Source organism: Syngnathoides biaculeatus, chromosome 21 (genome assembly GCF_019802595.1).
Source record: "Syngnathoides biaculeatus isolate LvHL_M chromosome 21, ASM1980259v1, whole genome shotgun sequence".
In the NCBI taxonomy this organism is placed as follows: domain Eukaryota; kingdom Metazoa; phylum Chordata; class Actinopteri; order Syngnathiformes; family Syngnathidae; genus Syngnathoides; species Syngnathoides biaculeatus.
The window spans coordinates 5,465,404-5,488,547 of record NC_084660.1 but is presented as its reverse complement, the minus strand read 5'-3'; the positions used below and the strand labels follow the sequence as shown (position 1 = coordinate 5,488,547).

The window sequence follows — 23,144 nt, the reverse complement described above, 5'->3', positions numbered from 1 at the left end:
GAGTTTCGCGAGGTCGGCGCCGACTACGCTGCTCGTCTTCGGGCTGTACACCCCCCCCCCCCCCGCCCCTATGCTAAAAATAACTCAAGGTCAGCAGCGGCCAGTCATCAGGAGGACAAGAGAGAAAATGAAGAATCTCACAAATTTTGATATGGATCCAATAAGAGAATCCAACATTGCCATGGCAACAGCAGAGATGCTAACTTGTACGCCAGACCCCCCCCCCAAAAAAACTTTGACTGTTGAACTTTTTGATAATTTTATTATATAGATATTTATAATATGTACAGACAAACGTCAAAAATCAGCAGGAGACAGCACCAAGAGAACAAGCCGAAAAAAAAACAAGAAAAAAAGCAAAACGTTGAACAGCAGGTGCCCAGTTTGTGTGTGTATACAAGTTCCTCATGAGTGCATGAAAAGAAGAAAAGCGTTTTAAGATTACACACCCCGCGGTAAACGATCAATGAAGATGTTGGAAAAATCAGAAGAAGGGCGAGTTTCACCGGCCATCAAAGCGCAACATCCTCTGGCGTGAAACCGGCGGAATGCGGCGACGTTCAAACAGATCGGTTCGCGAAAAACAACAACAAAACACACGACGAAACCGAAAAGCTGACCGCCGATGAAAAAGGCTCACGAGTAGAATGCTATCGTCCCGACGACGGACCCGTTCCTCCGCTAATCCGTAGGCAGAGGGGACGCTGAAGAGTTTGGCAGGACTGAGGTGAGAATGGGGAGATCATATCTCGTCTGGGAAAGAAAAAAAAAAAAAAAAAAAAACAAGACCAGTCAGTCCTCCAACGTCCACGTCCTCCAAACCCGTCAGCGGGGGCCAGAAAGACAACGATGAAAAAAAAAAAAAAACGAGGGGGGGGGACTTGGTGAATCATCACAAATTTTCAGAGTCCCGACATGACTCGAGAATGAGCTCAAGTCGTAAAAAAAAAAAAAAAAAATACTACTATCAAAGTGCTCTAAAGATATCAACGCAGACATCGCGTCTATGTGGACTCATTTCTACGTAGAACTACCAACCATCTTCCAAGTGTGCGACCCCCCCCCGAGCGCTATTCTACAAAGGGTGGGGGTTGTCAAAGCGACCATCTCGTTTTGGACGGAAACAATTGCCACCGCCTTCCTCTATTTGAGTTGAGGCACGTCGGAATGAATCCGATTTCGTATCCGTAGTGGGCGTGAAACTGCCCCGAGCAAAAAGGGGTGCCAAAGCTGGCCGACCGGAACAAGAAAAAAAGAACGGCGGGCGCCGGAACGTGGGGCGGGGAATAACTGCTAACCTTGACAACCGGCAAAAGTGTGCGTGTGTGAGAAAGTCAAAAAAAAAAAAAAGAAAAAAACCTAAAAAATAAAATCACAATTCTACCAAAGCCAACAACAGCAATTATCTTCTGTGCGGTGGGAACCTGTACTTCACCAGAGGACTCCCGCGGTGACCCGGCCGGTCGCCCTGATCCTGACGGATGAGATGAGATGAGTGCGGTGGAAAGATGGGAGATCGCGGAGGGAGGCACAGTGAGGAAAACCACGGGGAGAAAAATCGGAGGAGAGCGGAGACGGCGAAGGCGGGCCGGGCCGAGCCGAGCGCCCTTAGCAGCAGCCGCCTCCCGACTGCCTGACGGGGGTGCTCTCGATTTTTAAATTGGGCTTGTCGCCGCCCGCCGTGGCCCCGGGGCCCATGCGCTTCTTGATCTCCGCCGCCATGGTCATAAAGGACTGCTCCACGTTGGTGGCGTTCTTGGCACTCGTCTCCAGGAAGGGGATGGACAAAGAGTCCGCAAACTCCTGCCGGGGGACAGACAGAATCAGACGCGAAAGCCGGGGAACGAAATTTTGCTCAATCGGTAATTCTGGATCGAACAAATTTCAGATCCCTCCGTGATTTCTAAGCAAAGAACTTGCAATATCGCAGGGTGTTCAAATACTTTTCTTCACTGTAATACTCAAAGAAATCGCTCCTTCATTCTGCTCCCACTGATTTCAAATAAAAATGGGGTCGGATGGCGGCGGAGCTGTTGGGCTCACAGTTGTGGGGGACGGGATTCAAATCCGGGCCCCGCTTGCAGAGGAGCGCGTGGGTCAACCGGCTGCGCGCGTTACGTCGGTTCCGTTTTTTTTTTTTTCCCCCGGGGGTGCGTTCGAAAGCACAAAAACAAATCGTTGCGGGTCAGCTGGCCGGGGCGTTCGAATACCGACCTCCGTTCGAGAACCAAAGCCAAAAAAAAAAAAAAAAAAAAACAATTTATACGAAAACAGAGACGTTCGAAAACCGAGGTACCACTGTACATATTTGTAAATGAATAATACTAAAATGAATCTGTGCACAAATGTTACAGAGATCAAGTTTAACAAAACAAGCCTACTCAAATGTCTCTGGACCTACCTTGGCTGTTGTGTAGTCCACCACTTTCTTAGTGGTCAGGTCGCACTTGTTGCCCACCAGAAGCTTGTTGACATTTTCGCTGGCGTAACGGTCGATTTCCTGGAGCCACTGTTTGACGTTACTGTACGACTCCTACAATATCACACCTCGAGTTTGTATGCAAACGAGGACAAAGGGTACCAATCCAAGTCCCGCCGCCCGCCTACCTGGTCTGTCACGTCGTACACAACGATGATGCCGTGCGCGCCGCGGTAGTAGCTGGAAGTGATGGTGCGAAACCTCTCCTGGCCTGCCGTGTCCCACTGACGAGCGATACAAAAGGCTATTAAACCGAGATGCTAACACGCTAACCGCGCCGCCCGCTTTTGCTCGCGCGTGCTCACAATTTGCAGTTTGATGGTCTTGCCGTCGAGTTCAATCGTCCGGATCTTAAAGTCCACTCCGATGGTACTGATGTAGCTCTCGGTGTAGGTGTCGTCCTGCAAATACGAGATAAGGGAGGGAAAGCCTAACCCGGCGCACTTTTCACCGTGCGATGAGACTTGAGGTGCGGCACTCACCGCAAAGCGCAGCAACAGGCAGGATTTGCCTACTCCGGAGTCCCCGATAAGCAGCAGCTTGAACAGATAGTCGCTGAAATAAGCCAAACACGGCAGTCGTCAAGATTCCACGAACGACAAGGCGGAGCGGTAAAATATTCCTAATCCGAGGCTGGCGGTAATCGTGAGATTTTAGCATTTGCGACATTGTATTGAACATTCCGGAAAGATTATCAAGTGAAGTAACCGGAGAAGGATTTCAGTGCGATGTTGTCCACGCTGGTTGCGGCATTTACGGGGGAGGAATTCGGTGACAAGTGCGCACGGGCGCGGGCGTGTCTCGTTTCAGGATGGCCGCTGAGGCATCAGACACCTGCCGCCTGCAGTATCGCCTAACCTGCCCGTCGTCATCGCAACTGAACCGATCGAACTCAACCGGGACGATTATGATCTATGGCAGCGACTTATAGTGGCAGGCAGAATAAATACGTGATCCTCCACTAGGTGGCAGAAGTTCACGTGAACCTGTGCGTACACTTGCCGGTCATCCAAACATCCGACGCAGGAACAGCAAAGTGTTATTGCGTCGGTTTCGGCCCAATTCGAGTTGGGCAAAAAAAAAAAAAAAAAAACAAACAAAAACAAAAAAAACCGCTCGCGTTGTGTTTTGTTCTTGGCGTGGCCTCGAAGTCTCGCGAGGTTATGTCAGCTGACTCTTCCGGATGAAACGCCCTGTTCGCCACCGTACATGAAATTAAACATGACATGAACATGAAACAACCTTTGTCGACGTAGCGAGGGTGAAGGTTTACAAAGTGAACGCGTAACGACAGGGCCGAACTTACTATTCGGGATTCATGGTCTCACTCGGGGTGTTTTTCAGTCGGTGACTCGACTCTTCCTTCCTTCCTTCCTTCCTTCCTTGCGACTAAGGCAAAATGGCTCGTTGGTCAGGTAGCCGAAGCGCTCAAATGGACGTTTTGGTGTTCCTGTGACCGTCGCTCGCTCACTATTTCGTCACACAATATTCATTCCTCGTCGTCGGATTGCGACCGCGGTGATATTTGGCGAGGTTTAGCTAGCCGCGGGCATGTTTGACTCGCTTTTCCGTCTTTCGACGACCGCTGCTCTGTCGAGGTGCCAACGAGCGGAGGGCGCATGTGCGGAAGTGACGTAGTTTGACGTGTCTCTCCGGACTACAACAACAATCCAAATTATACTTTATGAACAATATGAGGCCCCGTAGATGAAATGCATGCGGCCATCTTGTTTTGAATGATAGGGATAATTTAGCTCAGTACTTCAATTATTAAATTAAATTTAAAAAATTAAATATAAAAAATTCCTCCTTCACGTCCACCGAACTGCACGAATTGGCATTCGTGTTCATCCATTGAGGGAGCAGCTGCAGCCTCCAAGCTCGCTCTCACTGGGCTCCTGGCTGGCCTCCAGGACAGGCGACAGGAGAGCCTTCAGTTTCTCGCCCGCTTCCTTGAAATCGGGCTTGTGACTTCCCTCGTCGCGGTGCTCCTTGCGACAAGTGTAAATAATTCAATTGCTGAAACAAAAGAAGCCACCACACGCAATAGCATCCTTAAAGGTCAAGTGTCATGCCGATAAACATTCTAAAATAGATATTGTAATGAAAAATACATATAACGTTATTCACTTGGAATGTGTCTACGAAAAAATAAATATGAGCGGAAAGCGCGTCATCCATGCGGAAGTCTCATTCGACATTCAAGTGGTCGACTTATCGGCTGAATCTTCTGTCCGTGATGTCACACTGGGACATTCGCCATAGAAAACACGCCGCGCCGCCCGCTATGGGAGACGAACAGCGGAGATATTCACATTTTTCCGACGCCCCTTCTGACGCGGAAGCTCTTTTCGCCGAAGAGAACATGTCACAACTGAGTGAAGTGACCGGGGCAATATCACCCTATAGTTTCGAGCCATATTTAGATGATACGCGGATCACGGCCATAGCGCCTCCCCCCGCCCGATTCACCTCTGTGGCCGCGACGAACATCTGCAAGCGACGACGCCGCCGCAGCCAAACCTCATCCTCGTCCGATCCACCTCCGTGGCCCGGTGGCGCGACGAGCCACCCCGGCGGCGCCGCGTCCGCCGATCACGGCTTCGGCCGGGGTGGCGCATCGACACATTTGGCACCCCCGACTTACGGATTTGTGCAATACAATTCAGGACAGAGTGACCACACAAAACATCTTGACAACACATCGCTTTTTAATGCAGCAACATATTTCGGGCTTTGCAAACATGGCAAGTGTGCAAACGTCAACATGAACCCAACGGTCGGTTCGGCTTCCTCAAAGTCACACAGTTGACATTCTTCTGAACAAAACCAGTATTTCTGGAAACACTCAGTGGTCCAAAATCCGACTTTCATTTCAATCGTGCAGTCGCCGCGCAATCTTATTCCCGCAAACGTGCATGCTTGAATCAGCTCCGATTAGATTAAAGGACGACTTAAAAATGAATAACGTGTCGTTTCCTGTGAATGCAAAAGTTCTTATGTAATCCTCAACGTGCAAAAGCGGCACGACGCAGGCGCTGCAATGCGGGAAAAAGTACATTTATGGATAAAAAAAAAAAAAAGGGAGGGGGACAAGGCTGGAGTTTTGCAGGTGAGACAGAATAAATAAAAGCTCCAATAAATTAAAAATGACCAAATTCATCCTCTTTCCAACAGGATGATGATTCATGTGGCTCACTGCCCAAGTAACCCACATCAATGTGGTAAATTGTTCATATTTATCTCTATATTTTTGTCACTTTCAAAATCCAGAATAAAAGAACGTTAAAAAGGAAGGAGCTCCTATTTTTTGTTTTGTAACAAACAACCCTCAGTAACAACAAAAATAAGTTATTACTCGATTACGTAACATAACAGTAACATGGCTTTTGGGGATAAAATTACATTTTTGAGATCAAATCTCTTATTCCTGGAATCGAGGAAAATCCGCGCACGGCGTACTTAATACAATTGTCCAAAAGCAGCAGATATGGCCGAAGTGAATCCGAGATTCATTTGGAAAATGACAAATAATAAGCAAACGTCGCATTCTGAACAGACCTTTGCAGAGGAGTGCCGGTGGAAGCTTTCAGCGCCACCCAGAGTCCGCTCCTTTACCGCGCGGGTGGCCCGTCAATTCAAATCCCGATTCCAAAAGCTGGAAAAGTAACAAACGCGACATGTCGGAGACGCCGAACTTATGTTGACGTACGGCGAGTGCTGCGACAAAAGTCTGACGGACGCTTCCCATCTCACGAGATCTTGCTATCTGTTCTCGTGAACAAGACTTGAAATTTAAAAAAAAAAAAAAAGAGTAATTTTTAATAATCTTTGGTATGGAGTGACACACCTCCCGTCCGCGGCAGAGATCACTGCATCAGACACTTCTCCTTCTGCTGCTTGGCGTACTTCCTCCGCCGCTGCTCCAGGCCTCGTTCCAGCCGCTCGTCCTCCTCCAGGGCGCTGCGGACGGGGAAAGCGCGGCTCGATTTCACACCCGCCGCCGGCGACGTTGACCGGCTGCCACGACTTTGCGACCGCTCACCCTCTCTCCTTGGCGTCCATATTGCGGACCAGTTCGTCCCTCTGGTCCACCAGTGCCACCAGCTCCTGCAGCAGCAGCTGCTCCCTGCGCTTGTGCGCCGCCGTCTTCTGCCATTCTGAATGTAGCAAAACGGGCATGCTCAAGCAACGCTTATGAATATATATATATATACATTTTTTTTGGGGTCTGGTCGACAAACCTTCAAGGGCCATGATGTCCCGCAGCTCTTTGGTCAGCAGCGCAAACCTTCTTTCCAAATCGTGCTCCTCCAGCCTATCAATCACAGCGCTTTTATTCCCGAACGTGCGCTAACATTCTTCCGTCCGCGTCACATTTGCTGAGCTCTTACAGCAGCTGCAGGTGATCCTGTCTTCGAATTAACGCGTTCTTCTTGTTGACCAGCGTGAACCACTCCTGAATCAGCCTTTCCTCCTCCACCTTGTCGCTACCTGCTCGGGGAACAAGACGCACACGGCGAATCACGCATCGCGAAAGAAATAATCCTCGAATCCGCACTAATTACTCGTTTCCATCAGCTGTCGGAGTTTCCTCTCAACCACTGCAGCTCTGGTGTCGATGTGGTTTTGTTCTGCTTCCAGGGCTTCCATTTGACTGAGTACATACTGGCTTGGGTCCTGAATGCACGCACACAAATCACAAAATTTTGCATAAATAATGCACACGCACACCCCCCCCCCCCCCCCCGCAAAAAAAAAAAAAGTCAATACTGCGCATTTTGAGGTTAACTTTGGGGGTGCGTATTATACATGGGTGCGCATTATACACGAGAAACTGCGGTACGCCTCTGAATTGAGTTCTGATGGACGTGGGTGGTTCCGAAGCGAGCCAAAACTAACCTGGCCTTCTCGTCTTCCCACCTCGGCCAGAGTCCCCGTAGTTTCTGCGAGACGAAACATGGATGAGCTGCGATGTTTACACATATGTTTCCAGACGCAAAAGTGAAACGACTGACCGATCGTGAGACTTCCACTGTCTTCTTGTTCCGTAACACCCTGTAAAGGTGAAAAAAAAAACTTGTTTAAAAAGTTAATAAAATAGATGAAACTGAATCCTGGAGAGCATCCTACCACGGATGTGTCTCCATCATCGTCAGACGCACTCCTCCGCTGAGACCTGCGCTTCTTCACTAGATCGGCATCTTTCACGTGAGAGAAACCACACTTGGACGTGAAGTGAGTTCTCGGCGGTGCAACCGGGGACTGAGCATCCCCGGCCCCAGATGCCTGCACGCATTTGTTCCTGGGCGGCGGAGCTGCACCCTCGTTGCTTTCGCCGTCGTGTGCCGCGCTAACAGAGCCGTTCGTCTCCAGACCGATGCCCTCTTCCTGAAGCCTCTGCGTGCAGTAGCGGACGGCGGCCTGGGGGTCCTCTTCGCTCTCCCGGTCCGCCGCGAACGCGTAGCTCGACTCGCTGGCGTCCTTCTCGATGTGAAGAACGCTTAGCTCCTGGCCCATAAAATGAGTGCGAATCTGGCTCAGATAAGTCATGACAATGAGGCGATCGGGCACGGCCAGCATGACCATGTCTGAAGGTTCCATCAGCCTGGAGATGCCGAGCTCGGCAAAACCATCAAAGGCCTGCCAAAGCCAGAAAAAAAAAAAAAAAAAAAAATCACATGGTCAATGCTAAAAGCTCATTTTTAACTTCAAAAAGAAACCAACCAAAAACAAAATATTGGTCACCCTTTTATTGTTGTGCTTGATGTCGTAGGGGTCCAATAATTCATAATTACTGAAAAACGCAAAGGAAAAAAAAATGGGACTTTAACAAATGGTATAGAAAACGGATGGGTGTAAGTAAAACGATCCTGCTTGTAGTGGTAACCATTTTTTTCAATTTGTTTGGAGCTACTTACATCTTTTCTGGATGGAAATGGTGCAAGATGGCACAAAAAGCCAGGCCGTTCCTCCACGAGGTGCTGAAGTTGGTGATCTTCAGTCCCTTGTGTCCCTGAGTGACCTCCTTGCACCACTCGAGCAGAGACTGGCTGGAAGTCACCAGGATTTGACTTCCTGAAAGATTCTACCACATGGAATTTACATCACGGACAAGTCTCCGGGGGTGTGAACTGTTGTGATGAATCTGGGGGTAAACCTACTTCTGGAGATGCCAACCCGTCTTCAGGTTTTGTTGGTGTCAACGTTTGGTGGAAACCAAGCACTTGGGTATTATTTTTGTCCACGTGTGAACTGCTACTATAAAAAAAAAAAAATAACAATAAGGTCCAAAATTTGCCTTAAAACCGAGGAACTCACGAAAGCCCACACAAACCGTTGAAACCAATTTATGCGCCTCATTAATCTTACCCGTCTTCGTCTAAACAACCGGCAGAAACATCGACAGATAAAAAGCTGGAGTCGGAGCTTTTATTCTTCAGATCCGCTGATTTACTCCCTCCGCCATCTCCTGCTTGTGACCAGTCGTGCCGAGCAGATGTAATCGAGCAGGCGGAGGATTTATTCATCGCGACAGGCGCATCTGTTTGGGATCCACCTTTGAACCATTCGTCGGACGGCGTTTCCGCATCTCCCCTTTCTGTCTCGTAAGGAGACGGGAATTCTTTTCCGTTGCCTTGATCAATCGTAAATGAAGACTTTTCAGAGATGACGCTTGTATCCGGTATCGAAGCGCAGTCTTCCGCTGCCTTGGAGGAGGCGTAGGTGGTACGTGTAGCCTCTGGCTTTCTTTGAGATGGATCTGTCTCTGGAGGACAAAAGACGTCTGCAGCCGGCGTGCTTTTGGAAAGAGTCGTGTCGGGCGGTTTCCTGACTCGAGGTAGCGGAACGGGCACGCTCGCCTGCTCGTTGCGGTGATTCACCTCTCGGCCAGACGTGTCAAATACGGTGTCTGACGGGGAAGTACGCGGCGAGCAAGAAAGCGCGGCGTCATCTGGGAATGAACCGCTGAGACGTTTCTTAACTCTCGGTTTTGGTACGGGCAAGTTTGGGGGTCGCGTTGTCCCGTCCTCGACACGAAGCCTGCTTTTCCTCAAGCGTACGGCCAAGACTTGCTCTTTCAATATCCTGTGGTCATCATCAAGAGGGAGGCCAGACGCCTGGGCCTCTTCTTTCGTGATCTCATCTGAGAAAGATCCAGTGGCACATTTACTCGCACGAGGCTTTGGGATCGGTTGCTTTCTCAAAGGAACTTTCATGCCAATTTTTTTCAGAATTGAGAAGGCTACATGTTGCTCAATAGCCTCTCCTTGTGGCTCTGCATATAATGCCAGGCTTTCATGTTCCTTTGTTTCTAAGAAGGGCCCTTGAGTATTGCCCGGGACTGGTAAAGTGACATCTTGCTCAAATTTTGCATCTGCAACCAAATCAACCACAAATGAACGCCGTTTGATGGTTTGGACCGCTCCGCTTCCTGGTAGAGCAGGAATTGTTTGTTTTTCAGTGGTGGCACTGTCTTTTGTTGTCAGAGATTTCCTCAGGGAATCTCTCTTTTCTAAATAAGGGGGGAGAGTTTCCATTTTTTCTTCAGTGTCAGCCGTGTGGAGAGAGCAAACGCTTCCATCTTCAGCTACTGGAATGCTACTACAAGAAGAGAGGAAAAGGTCCTTCACAGGTTGAGTGAGAATTATTTCACAAGAGTTGATTAGAGCGACCTCGTGAAGGTTTTGACTGGAGTCTGGCTGCTGGAAAACTGTGGCTTGGTTTGGTTCAGATCCCATTTGTTGAATTGCTGGAACTTTTGCGTCTCGCTGAGAGAATTTGATCTGTGCTTGTGGTTCCATCGTACCAAGATACGGATCACCTAAACTTTTGTCCAAAAGTATCTCCGGGTTTGGTTTTGCATCTGTCAGTAGTTCACTTATTGGAGGATGTGGGAGGATTGCATCAGCGCTTGATTGCTGGGGACTTAAGGACAAGAAAGGAAATGTTTCAGAAATTTGCCGTCTACTTTGGACTATTGTTGTACTCCATGCAACACAACAAGGAAACAATGACAATTGCCGTCACTTCACCTGGCAAAACACCGACATATTTCAAGTCCAAATCCCAATACCAGTCATTGCTAGGGGCGTTCAAGCAGAACAAGAGACCGGGTAGCACACTTGCACACCGTGCAATTCCACACGAGCACTCGGTGATTATAGAAACACTCACCCAGGATCCAATTTAGAAGAGGTTTCAACCTCATCTCGTCTGGCATTCTGGTGACTCGCTGACAAACTGTCAACGCACGCTGACGTGTTTTCAGAGTCCAGCTCACTTGTATGGTACTGACCGCACAAAACGTCCTGTTCCTCATGTTGAACATCCATTGAGAGGCCAGTGACATCTGCGGCAGTCAGCGGTGGCCATTTCTTCATACTCACGCAAACCAAAAACGCATCATCACCATCTGAAGGTGGTGCCGGAGGTACCGATCGATCCTCTCCCAGCTGATTGTCGTCAAACTGCTCGGTTAAAGGAATGACCTTCTCTACGAAAGAATCAATTTCCTCACGGTAAGGTAATCCGTCACGGGAGACTACCGTCTGGTCGTTTGGGCGCAAAGCCGACTCGGCCTTCAGTTGGACGTCATCACTCTCAGACGCCGCTGGGCTGGATGGCCCCAAAATGGATGCTACTGTTTCATAACTGTGAAAAATGTCATCATTTCAGTCGGCGCAAAACTCATAAATGCGAACGATAAACATGGAGCAGAGAATTAAGGACCGGTCAGCTCTCAAAACAAGTCCCTCTATTCAGGAATTGGAGAGGTCCAAACAAATTCCTGTGTTTGCATGCTCTTCATTCCAAGCCACTTACCCTTTATGGAAAACACCCACAATAGTTTGGACTATTCCAGGAATGGCTTCCTCGTTTGCTGCTGAAGATGATGATGATGATTCTCTCTGTTTTTCAATGGTTCCCTCTACCTCCAGTAATTCCCAGCCCAAGACGACGTCGGGGTCTGATGTGTCCCCATCTTTCTTCTGTGCTGCGACTCCGTTTAAGCTAAAGATCCAAATTCAAAGGCCTTTCATTGATTTTTCTCCGCATGATTCACGCAGCAACATAATACGTACATTTTCGTCACACGTACGATGCAGGCAATCCGTGTTAGGGTCACAGCAGAACACATGCAGGGGGTTCCTTGACTTACTCGTTATCTAACGAAGGTTCTGGGCTGTGACTTGTAGCGCCGCCGTATTCATCCTCTGGTATAAAAGCAAAGAGTGTAAAATTCAAGGAAGGATCACAAGGAAAGGAGAGGGTGACCCCAATATTTACTGTCGAAATATCTCACCAGATGCAAGTACTCTGCCGGTACCACTGCCATGCGTGACTTGTGGCTGATTTGGCAGCACAGCGCCATCAGGCAACTGGTTTGTTTCGTTCCATGTTGTGTTCAAGACAGAAATGCTTGGAAATCCAGGAATTTTAGTCCGACGTGAACACGATGGCGCCATTAATACCGTGCGCTCAAGTTCTTCTCGTTCATAATTTTCAAGGGATTCGCTCATGAGATACGTTTTGCACTTCTGCAGGTCCACAAACAGGATCTTCTTCCACAGGTATTGGTTTTGTGTCGTCAAAGGTTCAAAGCCAACCATCCTCGCTGATGGGAAACCGGGGGCGCAGGAAACACATGGAGCAGTTGCATACAAGCTGACAAGTTCTGGTGGTTTGTTCGGAACGAGAGCAGACGGAAAGCCACGGAGTCTCGCTTTTTTGGGACACGATGTTATCATTTTTGCCATGCTGCTCCCGTTTTGCTTCTCCTCATCAAGTGTTACGATCTTGTCTGCCCACTTTCTCAGAGGTGTTCTCATAACGGGTTTTCTCTCATCTAGCCACCCTACCATTGGGCTTGTAGGAACGCATGCAAATCCTTTAAGAGACGAAGACCTTGGGCAGCAAGGTACCAATTTGATGATGTTTGCTTCAGTGTTGAATTTGCGCTTAGGTGCTGAGGGAAGTCCTTGGATTTTGGATGCTTCAGGACAAGAAGGCGCAATGGCAAACATGTTGTTAGCTTTGTCTAGCTCGACTGGCACAGAGTTCATCTTCCACTTTATGCTCTTTTGTGGTTTGCAAACCATAGAACCTTGCTCAACAATCCATCTTTTCTCATTGTCTTCAATCGATGACAATCCAAGGACAGTAGAAACTGAAGGGCACGAAGGAAGCAGGTTTACTATATTTGAGCGATAATACAGCTTTCTGGGACGTGGGTCGGACGGGATACCAGTTATGAGTGAGGCTTTCGGACAGGATGGTACAAGCGGGTGCATGTTTTCCCACTTAATTTTGCGCTCATTTGTCATGTGCCATATGGAACCCTTATTGGTCTCCTTCTTTGACAGTGACTCATTTCCCATCACCCATCCAATGCTCTCACTTCCGTCAACTGATGGGAAACCGGGAATGTTTGAAACATAGGAGGAGGATAATGTATTGAGGCTAATAATATTAGGTGCACAATACGCGGTTGTTGGGCTTGGATGAGTGGGGAATCCTGGCGTCAGTGCCTCTTTCGGACACGATGGCACAAGGGAAGCCATTGTCTTCACTGAGATCTCGTCTTTGTGAAACCTTCCAATCAACGATGTCTTCCTTTCAGCCTTTCTGGACTGAAAGAGTCGCTGTCTGTTGACGGTCCATTCTCTTGTCCCATCCAATGACGCAAATCCCGGGATTCGTGAGGCTTTTGAACACGATCTCGAAAGACGAACCATACTGGGCTCATCGACGCCGCGAGTCATGAATTGATCAGCTGTCAAGAGTCCCGGTTGTTGCGCAGAAGGACAACCAGGGGTGCTGGATTCTCTTGGGCAACACGGAAGAAGCAAACTACCTCCTTTCAAATGCATTTTGTCGTTCTCCAGTGTCAATTCAGACCCATTTTTATTTCCTCTCGCCCACAACGAGTGCCGAATTCCAATAAGGTCCCAGTTTCTGGTGTCGGCTCTGAGCGAAGATGGAATACCATCCATACTGGATGTGGCTGGAATTGATGGGAGGAGGTTGACCGGATTTGACGCGACTGTAGGCGTCAAAGCTGATGGAATTCCAGGAAGACACACCCATTTTGGACAAGCTAAGGTTAACAATGCCATGGTTTTCATTTCATCATTGATAGGGGAGTCTATAATTGTGACAACCTTCCCGTCCTTCTTAAAAAGTACCTCTGACGGAGGGAAACGAGATCTGGATTTGCCTTTACTCAAAGACGGCGTACCGTGAATAGAGGACTCACTTGGGCACCAGGGACGCATATCCGCCATTCTCCCGTTCCAACATTTGCTGGATATTTTAGTATCAGAGTCAAGTGTGTCGCTGGGGAGCAAGACTATCGGCGTCATAGTTCTCATCGCAGCCTTCCCCTCATCATCAGAGGAGGAACTTGTGAACGAGACTGACGACATTGGACTGGGAATGTCTTCAGTCGCCACCACAACACCGGTCAACTCTGTCCGTGCCTTTGACGGATCCTCACATAGATTGATCTTTTCTGTGGGATGTCGTTCTCCTACTGAAACCATGTTTTCGTTTCTAAGGATCAGGAAAATACAAGGTGCATTTCAGTAACTATTCAAGTATACATAGGTGGTACAGCTCTTGCGTGTTAGGGGGCAAAACTCACGAGCTGGGACCACCGCACCTCAATGAATTAGTGAGAAACAAATCAAAGGTAAACCAGACAAGGCTAGAAAATGCCACAGTGGTCGACACACAATCCCAGGACACAGATCGGTATGGTCTTGTCAGTATTCAAGCCATGCCCATTACACTGCTTGTTAGTTGCGCAAATTTCAAAACATCCTCATCTAAAGTGACATTGACTTTTTCCAATCCATCCTGGATTCAAACCCTGGGCACACGCAACGTCCGTCAATGTGTGTTTTGTGCAAGCACAACATGCCGTTTTGCTGTAATTTTCCAAAGCCGTACAACCCACCTCTTTTCTGACAACGGGATGTCAGTGATTAAACGTGGTATTCGGCCATCTGCGTGTCTGAAATCATTTCACAGGGACGCTTAAAAAAAACAAAACAAACCTTCTGACCTTTAACAGTACCACAAACATTGTGAAGTAACTCACCCGCGTTTTAGAGCAGTTAGTTTTTCCTCGGTTGCCACCATCAACCTACGTTCATCTTCAATCATCTCCAAAGGTTTTTCCAAGTCCAAATTTCCTCTCTTTGTGTCCAACTCGTTTGAAATAGCAATTGGTTTCTCCGAAAGTGGTATTCTAAGTGGACACTCTGCTTGCACGAAACAGTGCAAACCACCTGATTGCATCCCCGGCACGGAAGCTGTTTTTGGACAAGACGGCACAATATTTACCATATTCCCAAGTTTTTCCTCTGAGTCTGTCATCCCGGAGTCAACTGTAAGTTTTAGGGACAGGGGTGACTTCAGTGTATCTTGATGAGGCAGGTCGGGCAACAGCATCAGCGTTGACCACAGACCCGTGTCGTCAACAGAGAGTTTTGAGGGGAAACCCAAAATGCTTGACTGTCTCGGGCAACACGGTAGCAACTGCACCACGCTTTGATTACTTTTGCCTTGTGCAGCAAGAGCTCTGAGTGGAAACCCAGAAGAAAATCCAAAGTTCAGGGCGTCTCGGGAACAGTACGACAGCATACTGACCATTGTTTCTTTGTCCTTGTATGACATCTGATCAAGTCTAGTATCTGAGACGACGACCGACTTTGCTGTGACCTGGTTCTCCCAAAGTGTCCCCCATTCCATACACCAACTATGATACTCTCTTGAATTATCCTTTCCAGGTAAACCTAGAATTTTACCTTGTTGTGGGAAAGTGGTCATAGATTTGAACATGTTGGGGGCTTCTTTGATCCAATCGGGACTTCTATCAATCTTGGAGGGAACTCCATAAACATTAGAATGTCTTGGACAAGGTGGCAACATGGACAACATAACGCGAATGACTGTCTTCTCTTTCAAAGAAATCTTACACTTGCGTATTACTGACATTCTTTTGGAATTCTCCGATGCTTTTCCCCACAGTGACCTTCTGTTGACCTTCCATTCTGCCCCACCAGACCATCTGGGGAATCTGGAGGCGATTCCACTAACTCTGGAATGTCTTGGACATGTATTCATCAGATTTGCAATATCTTCTGACTTATTGCATCCTCGTGATGGGAAGCCAGATGTACAAGCTTGCAGTGGACACGAGGGAACAATGCGTACCACGTTACCAACCCGATCACAATCAATCGCAAAAATGTCTTCCAGGAGTGTTGTAACTGCGTACCTCCGGGATGGTTGGAGCAGAAAACAGTCTTTTACCCACTGACCCACACTCGAGTTTCTCGATGGCATTCCAGGAACGATAGATTCTTCTGCACAACTGGACAAAGACGTTACCACGGTTGGTTCTTTAGCTGATTTTCTTTGTTTCTGTGCTGACGGAAACCCAGGTACCTTGGCTTTTTCAGGGCACGAGGGCGTAATATTTGGGCATGAGGGCGCTGATATCATAGGACTTGATGTCACCACACATTCCTTCCCTAAGTCCTTCACTGACAAAATCGAACTGCCCTGACCCAAACTCCAAAGGTCACTCGCAACGCAAACTGGGTCCTGAGACGGTAAACCAATAACGCCGTTTTTTCTCGGGCAAGTATACAAAAAGTTACCCATGTTAGCATATTGACATGGAGCAGAAGGGAAACCGTAAGTGCAGGCTTTCTGTGGACAGGACGATCGCATATTTACCATGGGTTTCTGATGTTCTTTGGGTGCACGTGAAGGGTCCTCCACTAGAACACATCCAGGTCTCATTTGTTTGCAAAAAAATGATTTCCTCAAATTCAGCCAGTCATCTTCCTGTCTTGTACTTCCGACCCTTTGTAGGAACGCCATGCCTGCTATGACTTTGCATTCTGGACATGAAGGAAGGAGACTGACCATACTTGGCCGGCTCAAAGCTTCCTGAAATGGTGCACTGGGTAACCCAAGTACTAATGTACTTCTAGCACATGTCAGCCATACCGGTTTAGTCATATTCATGTCACTCACAGCTCGTTGCTGGACACGACGCAAGTCTGAATGAACGTGTAATGGCAATATTTTAGTGCGTAACGACTTGAACAGCTCACTCAAATGACCCGAACAAGCTCCAACTTCTGACTGATGACGAGCAGGAATACCAGGAACATTTGAATGCCGAGGACAAGCTGACTGTAACTGCATCATACCAGGCCCAGGGTGTAACTTGTTTGGTAAATCTGATCTAGTTTGGGGAGAACTGTCTTTTGAACACAGTGGACCAAGTTCTACTTTCGATGTATACATCTGCGCTTTCTCAGCAAGACTCTCTGCAACTGGACTTCTTTCATACACTACGCTGTCAGTCGACACGGGATCAGCTTCCACTTGTAGTAACATGTTGGTTGCTGGCGGTTGTCCTGAGACAAACCCAAAGCGTGAGTCAAATCCTGACGCGCTGCACTGCATTTCCTTATCGGTGATGGGCATTAAAGGAGCAGGGCTGATTTTTCGCTTCCCCTCTGAACTTTTTACGATGGAAAATTCTCCCGAAACATCATCCGGTATCTTTGTCGTCAACACTGACGTGGAAGCACAGCAGTCCGCCTTGTTTTCTGTGAAACAAGTTGTCACGGACACAGTCTTGTGCTCATTTCTGAAGGAGTAGGGGGTGGCAAAAGAGACGGGCGTCAGAAAATGAACTGCTTGGCAAAGTTCAAAAGTTCGCTTTGAATTTCACTTACCCCAAAGCTTCTTTTCGATCGCCCCTTCCTATCTCCCCTTCCCCATTTGCGTCTGTCGCCATTCGAGCAGAGTGCAACGTTGGGGTCTGAAAATTTGAGGAATTGCCTCGGGTACCGTCCGAAATCGGGCCCACGGGCTTTGCCTTGGCGACTTGACTCCCTAATTTAATGGACATCTTTGGCAAGTGGTTTTGTGGTTTGACAAGGGACGTCCTTGCGAGGCTTAACTCTGCGTGATCCGTGTGTGCTTTGGGCATCTCAAAATACTTTGGCTCTTGAGCTGAGGGGGCTCTGGGGCTAAAGGGCAGAAGAGAGGCCATACTCTCAGGTCTGAAGGACAAACAAATACAAATCCACCAATGAGGGTGGGAGGCGAAGAGACAACCGGAGTGTGATCTTTACTTATTATACTGACGATAATAAGGCTACCATTTGCAACTACGCTGCCTAAACCAGAACCACCACGATCCCATTCGTGCAACAAAGACCCCTGCATCACTCAGACACACAACAACGGATACGAGGCAAGGACTTTACTCACCCTGCTGACGCTTTGATAACTTCGATTCCAAATAATGCATCCCGAGCCCCGGATGCTAAGCCCCGGCCGGCACCGACTTTTGGATCGGGACCTGAACAAAATAAATGCAACCAAGTATTCCTTTTGGAATGGCTCGGGAGCCCATTTTCACCCGGAAGCTTACTTGCGGGTGTCGTACACTGCTGCTCCTCTTCACTCAGTGTGCTCAACTGTCTCTGGAATTCTAGAGGGAAGACAAAAGATGGACATGAAATTATACCTGGATTTAAAGATGTTTGTACACCGACAGCACGCTGTTGATTACATTTGCCACTGTGAAAAGTCAAAGCAGTTAATCAGAATATTCAACGACAATTGGAATAGTGCTTTTTTTTTTTTTTTTGACCGTGTACCTGCATTTTGGCCACTTGGGGAGTCAGTGAGGGACAAATGAGTCTGAGAAGGAGGAAGAGAAGAGAAAGGACCTATGGAGGGACACGAGCGGGTGTCGGGCACACTGACAGGTGCCGGGGGTCTCCGCGGAAAAACAAATCCAGAACGCCCCTCGCGTTTTTGCTGGAAAGGTGGGCCAACGGCGGGCAGGCAGGATGAAGCTGACGGAGGAGGATGGCGGAAAGGTGGAAAGGTCGGAAGGAAGAGGGGGAAATAGAGGGAAGGAATTTCGTGACTCCCAACCCAAAGGATGCTTGCAAAACATATTCGAGAATGGTACATTTGAACAAACAACGCGCCGCAATTTTGCCTTTATCGCGCGATAAATATTTCTCGAGCCGAATGTCACAACAATTCAATCTACTAGCTTGAATCGGAACCAAAGGAATTTGATTAAAGCCTGAAAAAGGACAACAGCTCGAGCGCAGCATTACATGGCGGGTCTACTTTCTGTCTTTTGTGCGCCACGGCAAGCTGCCCGGGATCATCCACGGGCGCGTGGAGGAACTTAGCGGAGAGAGCGGGCTGGGCAAGAGGGACTTGACATTTGGGAGGCCTCCATTCGCTCTGCCAGGAAGCTGGGCAAAAAGAGAAAGAGGGAGGAGGGAAGGGAGGCGAGGAAGGATAGCGGAGTGTGGTGGGGAAAAATGTCTCTGAGCACATCCTCGTGTCCTGCGCTCTACCTGATTCTGGGGAGGAAGGGAGACTGGTGGGTCGGGTTAGCGTCTCCACCAATTGAGGCTTTCCGGGAGCAGTAGTTTGCAGAGGAAGCGGCGGGCAGGAGCTGAGGGGAGCTGAGGAAGGAAGGAAGTGAGACAGAAAGAAAGGAAAAAAAAGTCTCGAAAAAGAGGAGAGAACACGCGCCTGTCTTTTACCTGCTTGCGAGCTACTCGTTAAGGCGGGAGGGATGAAAGAGGAGTCGGGAGGTGAATGACGGAGGGCTTTAGAAGAACTGAAGGTGGGGAGGGCCTGGGCATCTCCTTTAGCGGGAGCCCCTCCGGTTGCTGACACGCGCCAGGAAAAAGGAGGAAAGGAGGAAGACAAAACACAAGCAGAGCGTTCACAGCTGTCAACACCTCGAGCCACCGCGGCGTGTTTGCTGGTTTACTCGGAATAATTCCTTTTTCTGGTCTCCATTTCACAAAAAAAAAAACAGGATCATCTAGGTGAACATCTCTATAGAGATACCTGATCCAGAACCAGGCTGGAAAATTTTGGGTAGTGCCGGAGGGTGAGCTTGTGTGAAGGCTGGGAGTGAGTAGGCATAGAGGGGGGGCTGGGTCCGACGGGCGTTCGTCGGGATGGGAGGGTGCCGAGGTTCAGGCAGAACGGGCCGAGATGGAACAGAGATGGAAGCGCAAGCGCCCGAGGACCCTGTGCGATCCATCTCTGTGGCCGCTGGGCGGAAGGAAAGAAGAATGGAGCTCGTGAGGTGGAACGTGCGAGATGAGCATGAGGGTCGAGTGTGAAGCCAGAAAACGGCAATGGATTTTTGTTAAGTTATACAATTTGCGACAGATCTGGCCGCAGGCCTCCATGCCAGGTCGCGTATTCTTGCTCCACAAGGGTCAGGGGCTAAGAAACATAAGAGAAAGGTCAAGACGTAAAGATGAAGTGAAAGATGGAATGAAAAGAGGAAATTAAATTGGGCCCGGTTGCTATATTAGTTGACACTCAGCCGCTTCCGTGTCTTAATGTTATTTGCGGAAGATGGCCGATACCAGCGGCAGGCGTGGCTTGTCCGGACCCGAAGCTCGCCCTCCTTTCCTCGCCCGCTTCCTCGTCGCTGTCGTTAAAATCGTCCAGATTGCCGACGTCGCTCTGCTTGAAACTCATCAGACTGGCCAAACTCTGCATGTCCTCGTCGCTGTGAAAAGCAGCGAGAATAAACTGCGGGGCGCCTAAAAAGGACGTAGCTGCGGCAGAGGCGTTTCCTCACGTGGCTTTTCCCTCCTTCAGGAAGACGCAGGACAAGGTCAGCTTGAGCGTGGCCTCCTTCACTTTCACCGACAGAGGTTTCAACTTGAGCGTCAGGTCGTGGTGCGCCGGCGTGACGCTGGCGTACTTCTTCATGTTGACGTCGACCGAGGCCAACACCTTCTTCCGCCCTTTTGTCTCCTGACAAGTCCAAAGAAAGGGAGCGCGTCAAACCCTACGCAGCGTGGGGAAACTCCCGGGTAAGACTCACATTTTCGACAACAAAAGTCCAATCTTTGTCCTCAAACTCCTCCGCGGTCGGCTCCTGTCGACAGAACGGGCGCCTTAGCGATAATGTCTGCCCGACTAACGTTTGATTGATGCGCCAGTCCCACCTTGAAGAGTGTAACAGTGATGTCCAAACTCTCAGGAACCTGCCAAAGGACCAAACCTCGGTAGGGGTTCTGAATCCCTGGCTGCCAACTGTGGAGCTGTAAGTTCCCATCAAAAGAGCTTTTGTCAAAGTCACAGCCATTATTTATTTATTTGTTTGTTTGGGGGGGGGGGGGGGGGGGGCAAGCAAATCCCTCACCTTTGTGCTGTGACGTCTGGTTCTTCGGATCCAGACCACCCTCAGTTTGTCTGGTTGCCTGGAACCACAAAAAGAAGAGTTCACACGTTTTCGTACAAATGTGTACACGTGTGGACCACTTAACACCGCACCATCCAAACGACTTTTAAGATATTGTATTATTTTTAACCATTTCATTTACTTCACGTGTTCTTCTGTGACCGAGCGGTGATCTCGCAACTTTCCTCACAAGTCCAGGGACAAAACATGTGACTGGGATGATGGCGGGCACAGGAGCAACGTTTGGGTGTTTCCACGCATGTGTCACTGCATAACTTGACCCGAAATAGACTTTGAACCTTGCAGGGATTTAACGCGAAAAGCCATCCAACACCTGCTGCACAGATTTTGTCAGCGGTGGATGATGGCGCAACATTTGGCGTCCGACTAATAACAAATGAATACAGAGCCAGTATCATTGATACCAGTGCAGATTCTTCATCGGGAACAATATCACTTCATCCATAAATCTGAATTTAAAAAAAAAAAAAAATTCCATTGTATCGTCACTTAGTAAAAACCAATAACAAAATTTGGGTAAAGTAATATCGAAATTTAAAAAAAAAAATGTTTTGTGGTCAAAAAAAAAAAATGTAGGGTCAACGTGAGGGGCAGAGTGGGTTTGGGGTAGCTTCAGGGGTTGGTACAGTGGGTACTTTTTTTTTTTTTTTTTTTTCAGAGGCGATACTGTCCTTCCACTCATTTTTGCATTTTTGGGCTACAGCTCTCTGGTATATGACAGATAAATAATTCATTATTCGGAGCAGTGTGCACTGGTACTCTGACAGGATATGACACGACCATAAACAAATGTGTATTTTTGTTTTATTCTAATTTATCTCATCGCCAGCGACATTAATAAGTAGATTTACAGATAGATGAATAATATAAAGAAATGCCTGAATAACACTGACACTGCTTATTTCTGATACAATTACACTGTCCAGTTATTTTTTTAAATATTTGCATTCTGTAGGTCGCAAAAGAGTTCAAGGTCAAGAAATTGCGGTCATTTGATGATTCGATAACCAATTATTAAAGTACATATTTATTGATTCTTGATGTTTGGGGTCGTCATCTGTCAGTATCGAACCTCGCCTCGCTCAGCCTAACAAGACCCGGAAGTGAAGGGGCGTGTCGTCGCCTCACAAGAAAAAAAAAAAAAAGGAAACGCAAATATCACAAGCCGTAAAATGTGCAAAATTGAAAATATGATTTACTCTACATCACGGAAGAAAGAAAAAAATGTTTTCCCTCGGATTCATTTTTTTTTTTTTTAAATGACGTATGACGTATGGCATGTTGATGTATTTTAACAGCTCGTTCACGTCAAAAGGACGTGAAGCAGTCGGGAAAGATGAGTTAAAAGTAGACAAGGGGCAGAGCCGCTCACCATTTATTGGAGCTTTCGAGCAGCAGTTGCTGAAATGAGGCAGCGAAGTGAAACTTGGACGCCTTCTTCCCCACACGCTGAAGTCGCTTCCAAACCGAAGTCATGGTCGAAGAATTCTCTCAAATGGGCGACGAGAAGGCGTCGCGCGTGTCGGCTTCTGTCGTTAATGGTGGGGGTGGGGAGGGGGGTCACCTGTCCCGACGAAGGACCGCTCCGCTCCGAGTCCGACCTCACTCCCCTGCGAACCTCGCGTCAAGCCCCGTACTAACTCGCGCGAAACGGGAAGCGGGGCAGTCGTGGGTTTTTTTTTTTTTTTTTTTTTACAAAATAAGAAAACGCATTACAAAATAAAAGCTCAGCGTCGTCGTCGTCATGTGCTGCAAGTGGAATAAAGGGCGTCCAACGTAATATGAGTTACATTATCGATGGGGAAATGACTACTACTATATTTCTACGCCAAATAAAAAAAAAACTTTGACATTTTCCAACTCTAATTAGCATCAGCCGTTCCAATAGCTGTCCACATTATTAATTTTTCGTAATATCTGTCTGCAAGCAGCACAGTTGGGGTGCGTTGACTACGGCGACCCCCGCCACACCTCCCAACATGAGTTCAACTGCGGGTCTATTTATAATCTGTCACTGACAACTCGGGCAGATCTTAAAACACAAGACTTAAACGCACTGGAGCGCTAAATCAGATTTACTGAAACAAACAACTGGAAAAGCTCAGTTATGATGTGACATTTTCAGGAATGTGTACAATACTATCAGGGAGGGGGGGGGGGATTTATTTCCTCCTGTTACGCTTGAGTTGTGTTCTTGACGGGAGAACCGGAGTCCGCCGGATGTTTGTTACGGCGTCGCACAAAGACAGTTTTCTGGCTTTGTGGCTCCACGCCGATCACACAATGATCGTTCATTCCCCCAGCAACAGTTCCAAACGCCGTCGGAATGTCAAGCCGAGTGACCCGTCGTCGGGG

General features: G+C 48.2%; 2 protein-coding genes across 13 annotated transcripts; both read right to left on the bottom strand.

Annotated features, from left to right (window-relative positions):
- Positions 1-252: 252 nt before the first annotated feature.
- On the bottom strand, positions 253-4,132 carry rab1ba (zRAB1B, member RAS oncogene family a). Its single transcript, XM_061808193.1, has 6 exons — positions 3,786-4,132; positions 2,962-3,034; positions 2,785-2,880; positions 2,608-2,703; positions 2,402-2,533; positions 253-1,803 (listed from the first exon to the last, which is right to left on the bottom strand). The coding sequence occupies exons 1-6, from the start codon at positions 3,797-3,799 to the stop codon at positions 1,609-1,611; spliced, it is 606 nt and encodes a 201-aa protein (XP_061664177.1). The 5' UTR covers positions 3,800-4,132; the 3' UTR covers positions 253-1,608.
- Positions 4,133-5,172: 1,040 nt separating this feature from the next.
- On the bottom strand, positions 5,173-22,768 carry ehbp1l1a (EH domain binding protein 1-like 1a). Of its 12 annotated transcripts, XM_061808189.1 has the most exons (26): positions 22,162-22,767; positions 20,730-20,787; positions 20,533-20,628; positions 20,409-20,462; positions 20,160-20,338; positions 19,942-20,087; positions 19,727-19,795; positions 19,409-19,618; positions 19,096-19,224; positions 18,904-19,014; positions 18,655-18,798; positions 18,181-18,381; positions 17,952-18,011; positions 17,789-17,879; positions 8,644-8,740; positions 8,401-8,567; positions 8,228-8,276; positions 7,613-8,122; positions 7,498-7,537; positions 7,382-7,425; positions 7,048-7,159; positions 6,874-6,973; positions 6,724-6,797; positions 6,525-6,639; positions 6,330-6,442; positions 5,173-6,137 (listed from the first exon to the last, which is right to left on the bottom strand). In XM_061808189.1, the coding sequence occupies exons 1-25, from the start codon at positions 22,263-22,265 to the stop codon at positions 6,349-6,351; spliced, it is 3,054 nt and encodes a 1,017-aa protein (XP_061664173.1). In that variant the 5' UTR covers positions 22,266-22,767; the 3' UTR covers positions 5,173-6,137; positions 6,330-6,348. The 12 variants fall into 12 exon arrangements, with proteins under 12 accessions (XP_061664173.1, XP_061664172.1, XP_061664171.1 ...); XM_061808188.1 differs by having other exon boundaries at positions 18,904-19,224; XM_061808187.1 differs by having other exon boundaries at positions 18,655-19,014.
- Between the last annotated feature and the right edge of the window lie 376 nt (positions 22,769-23,144).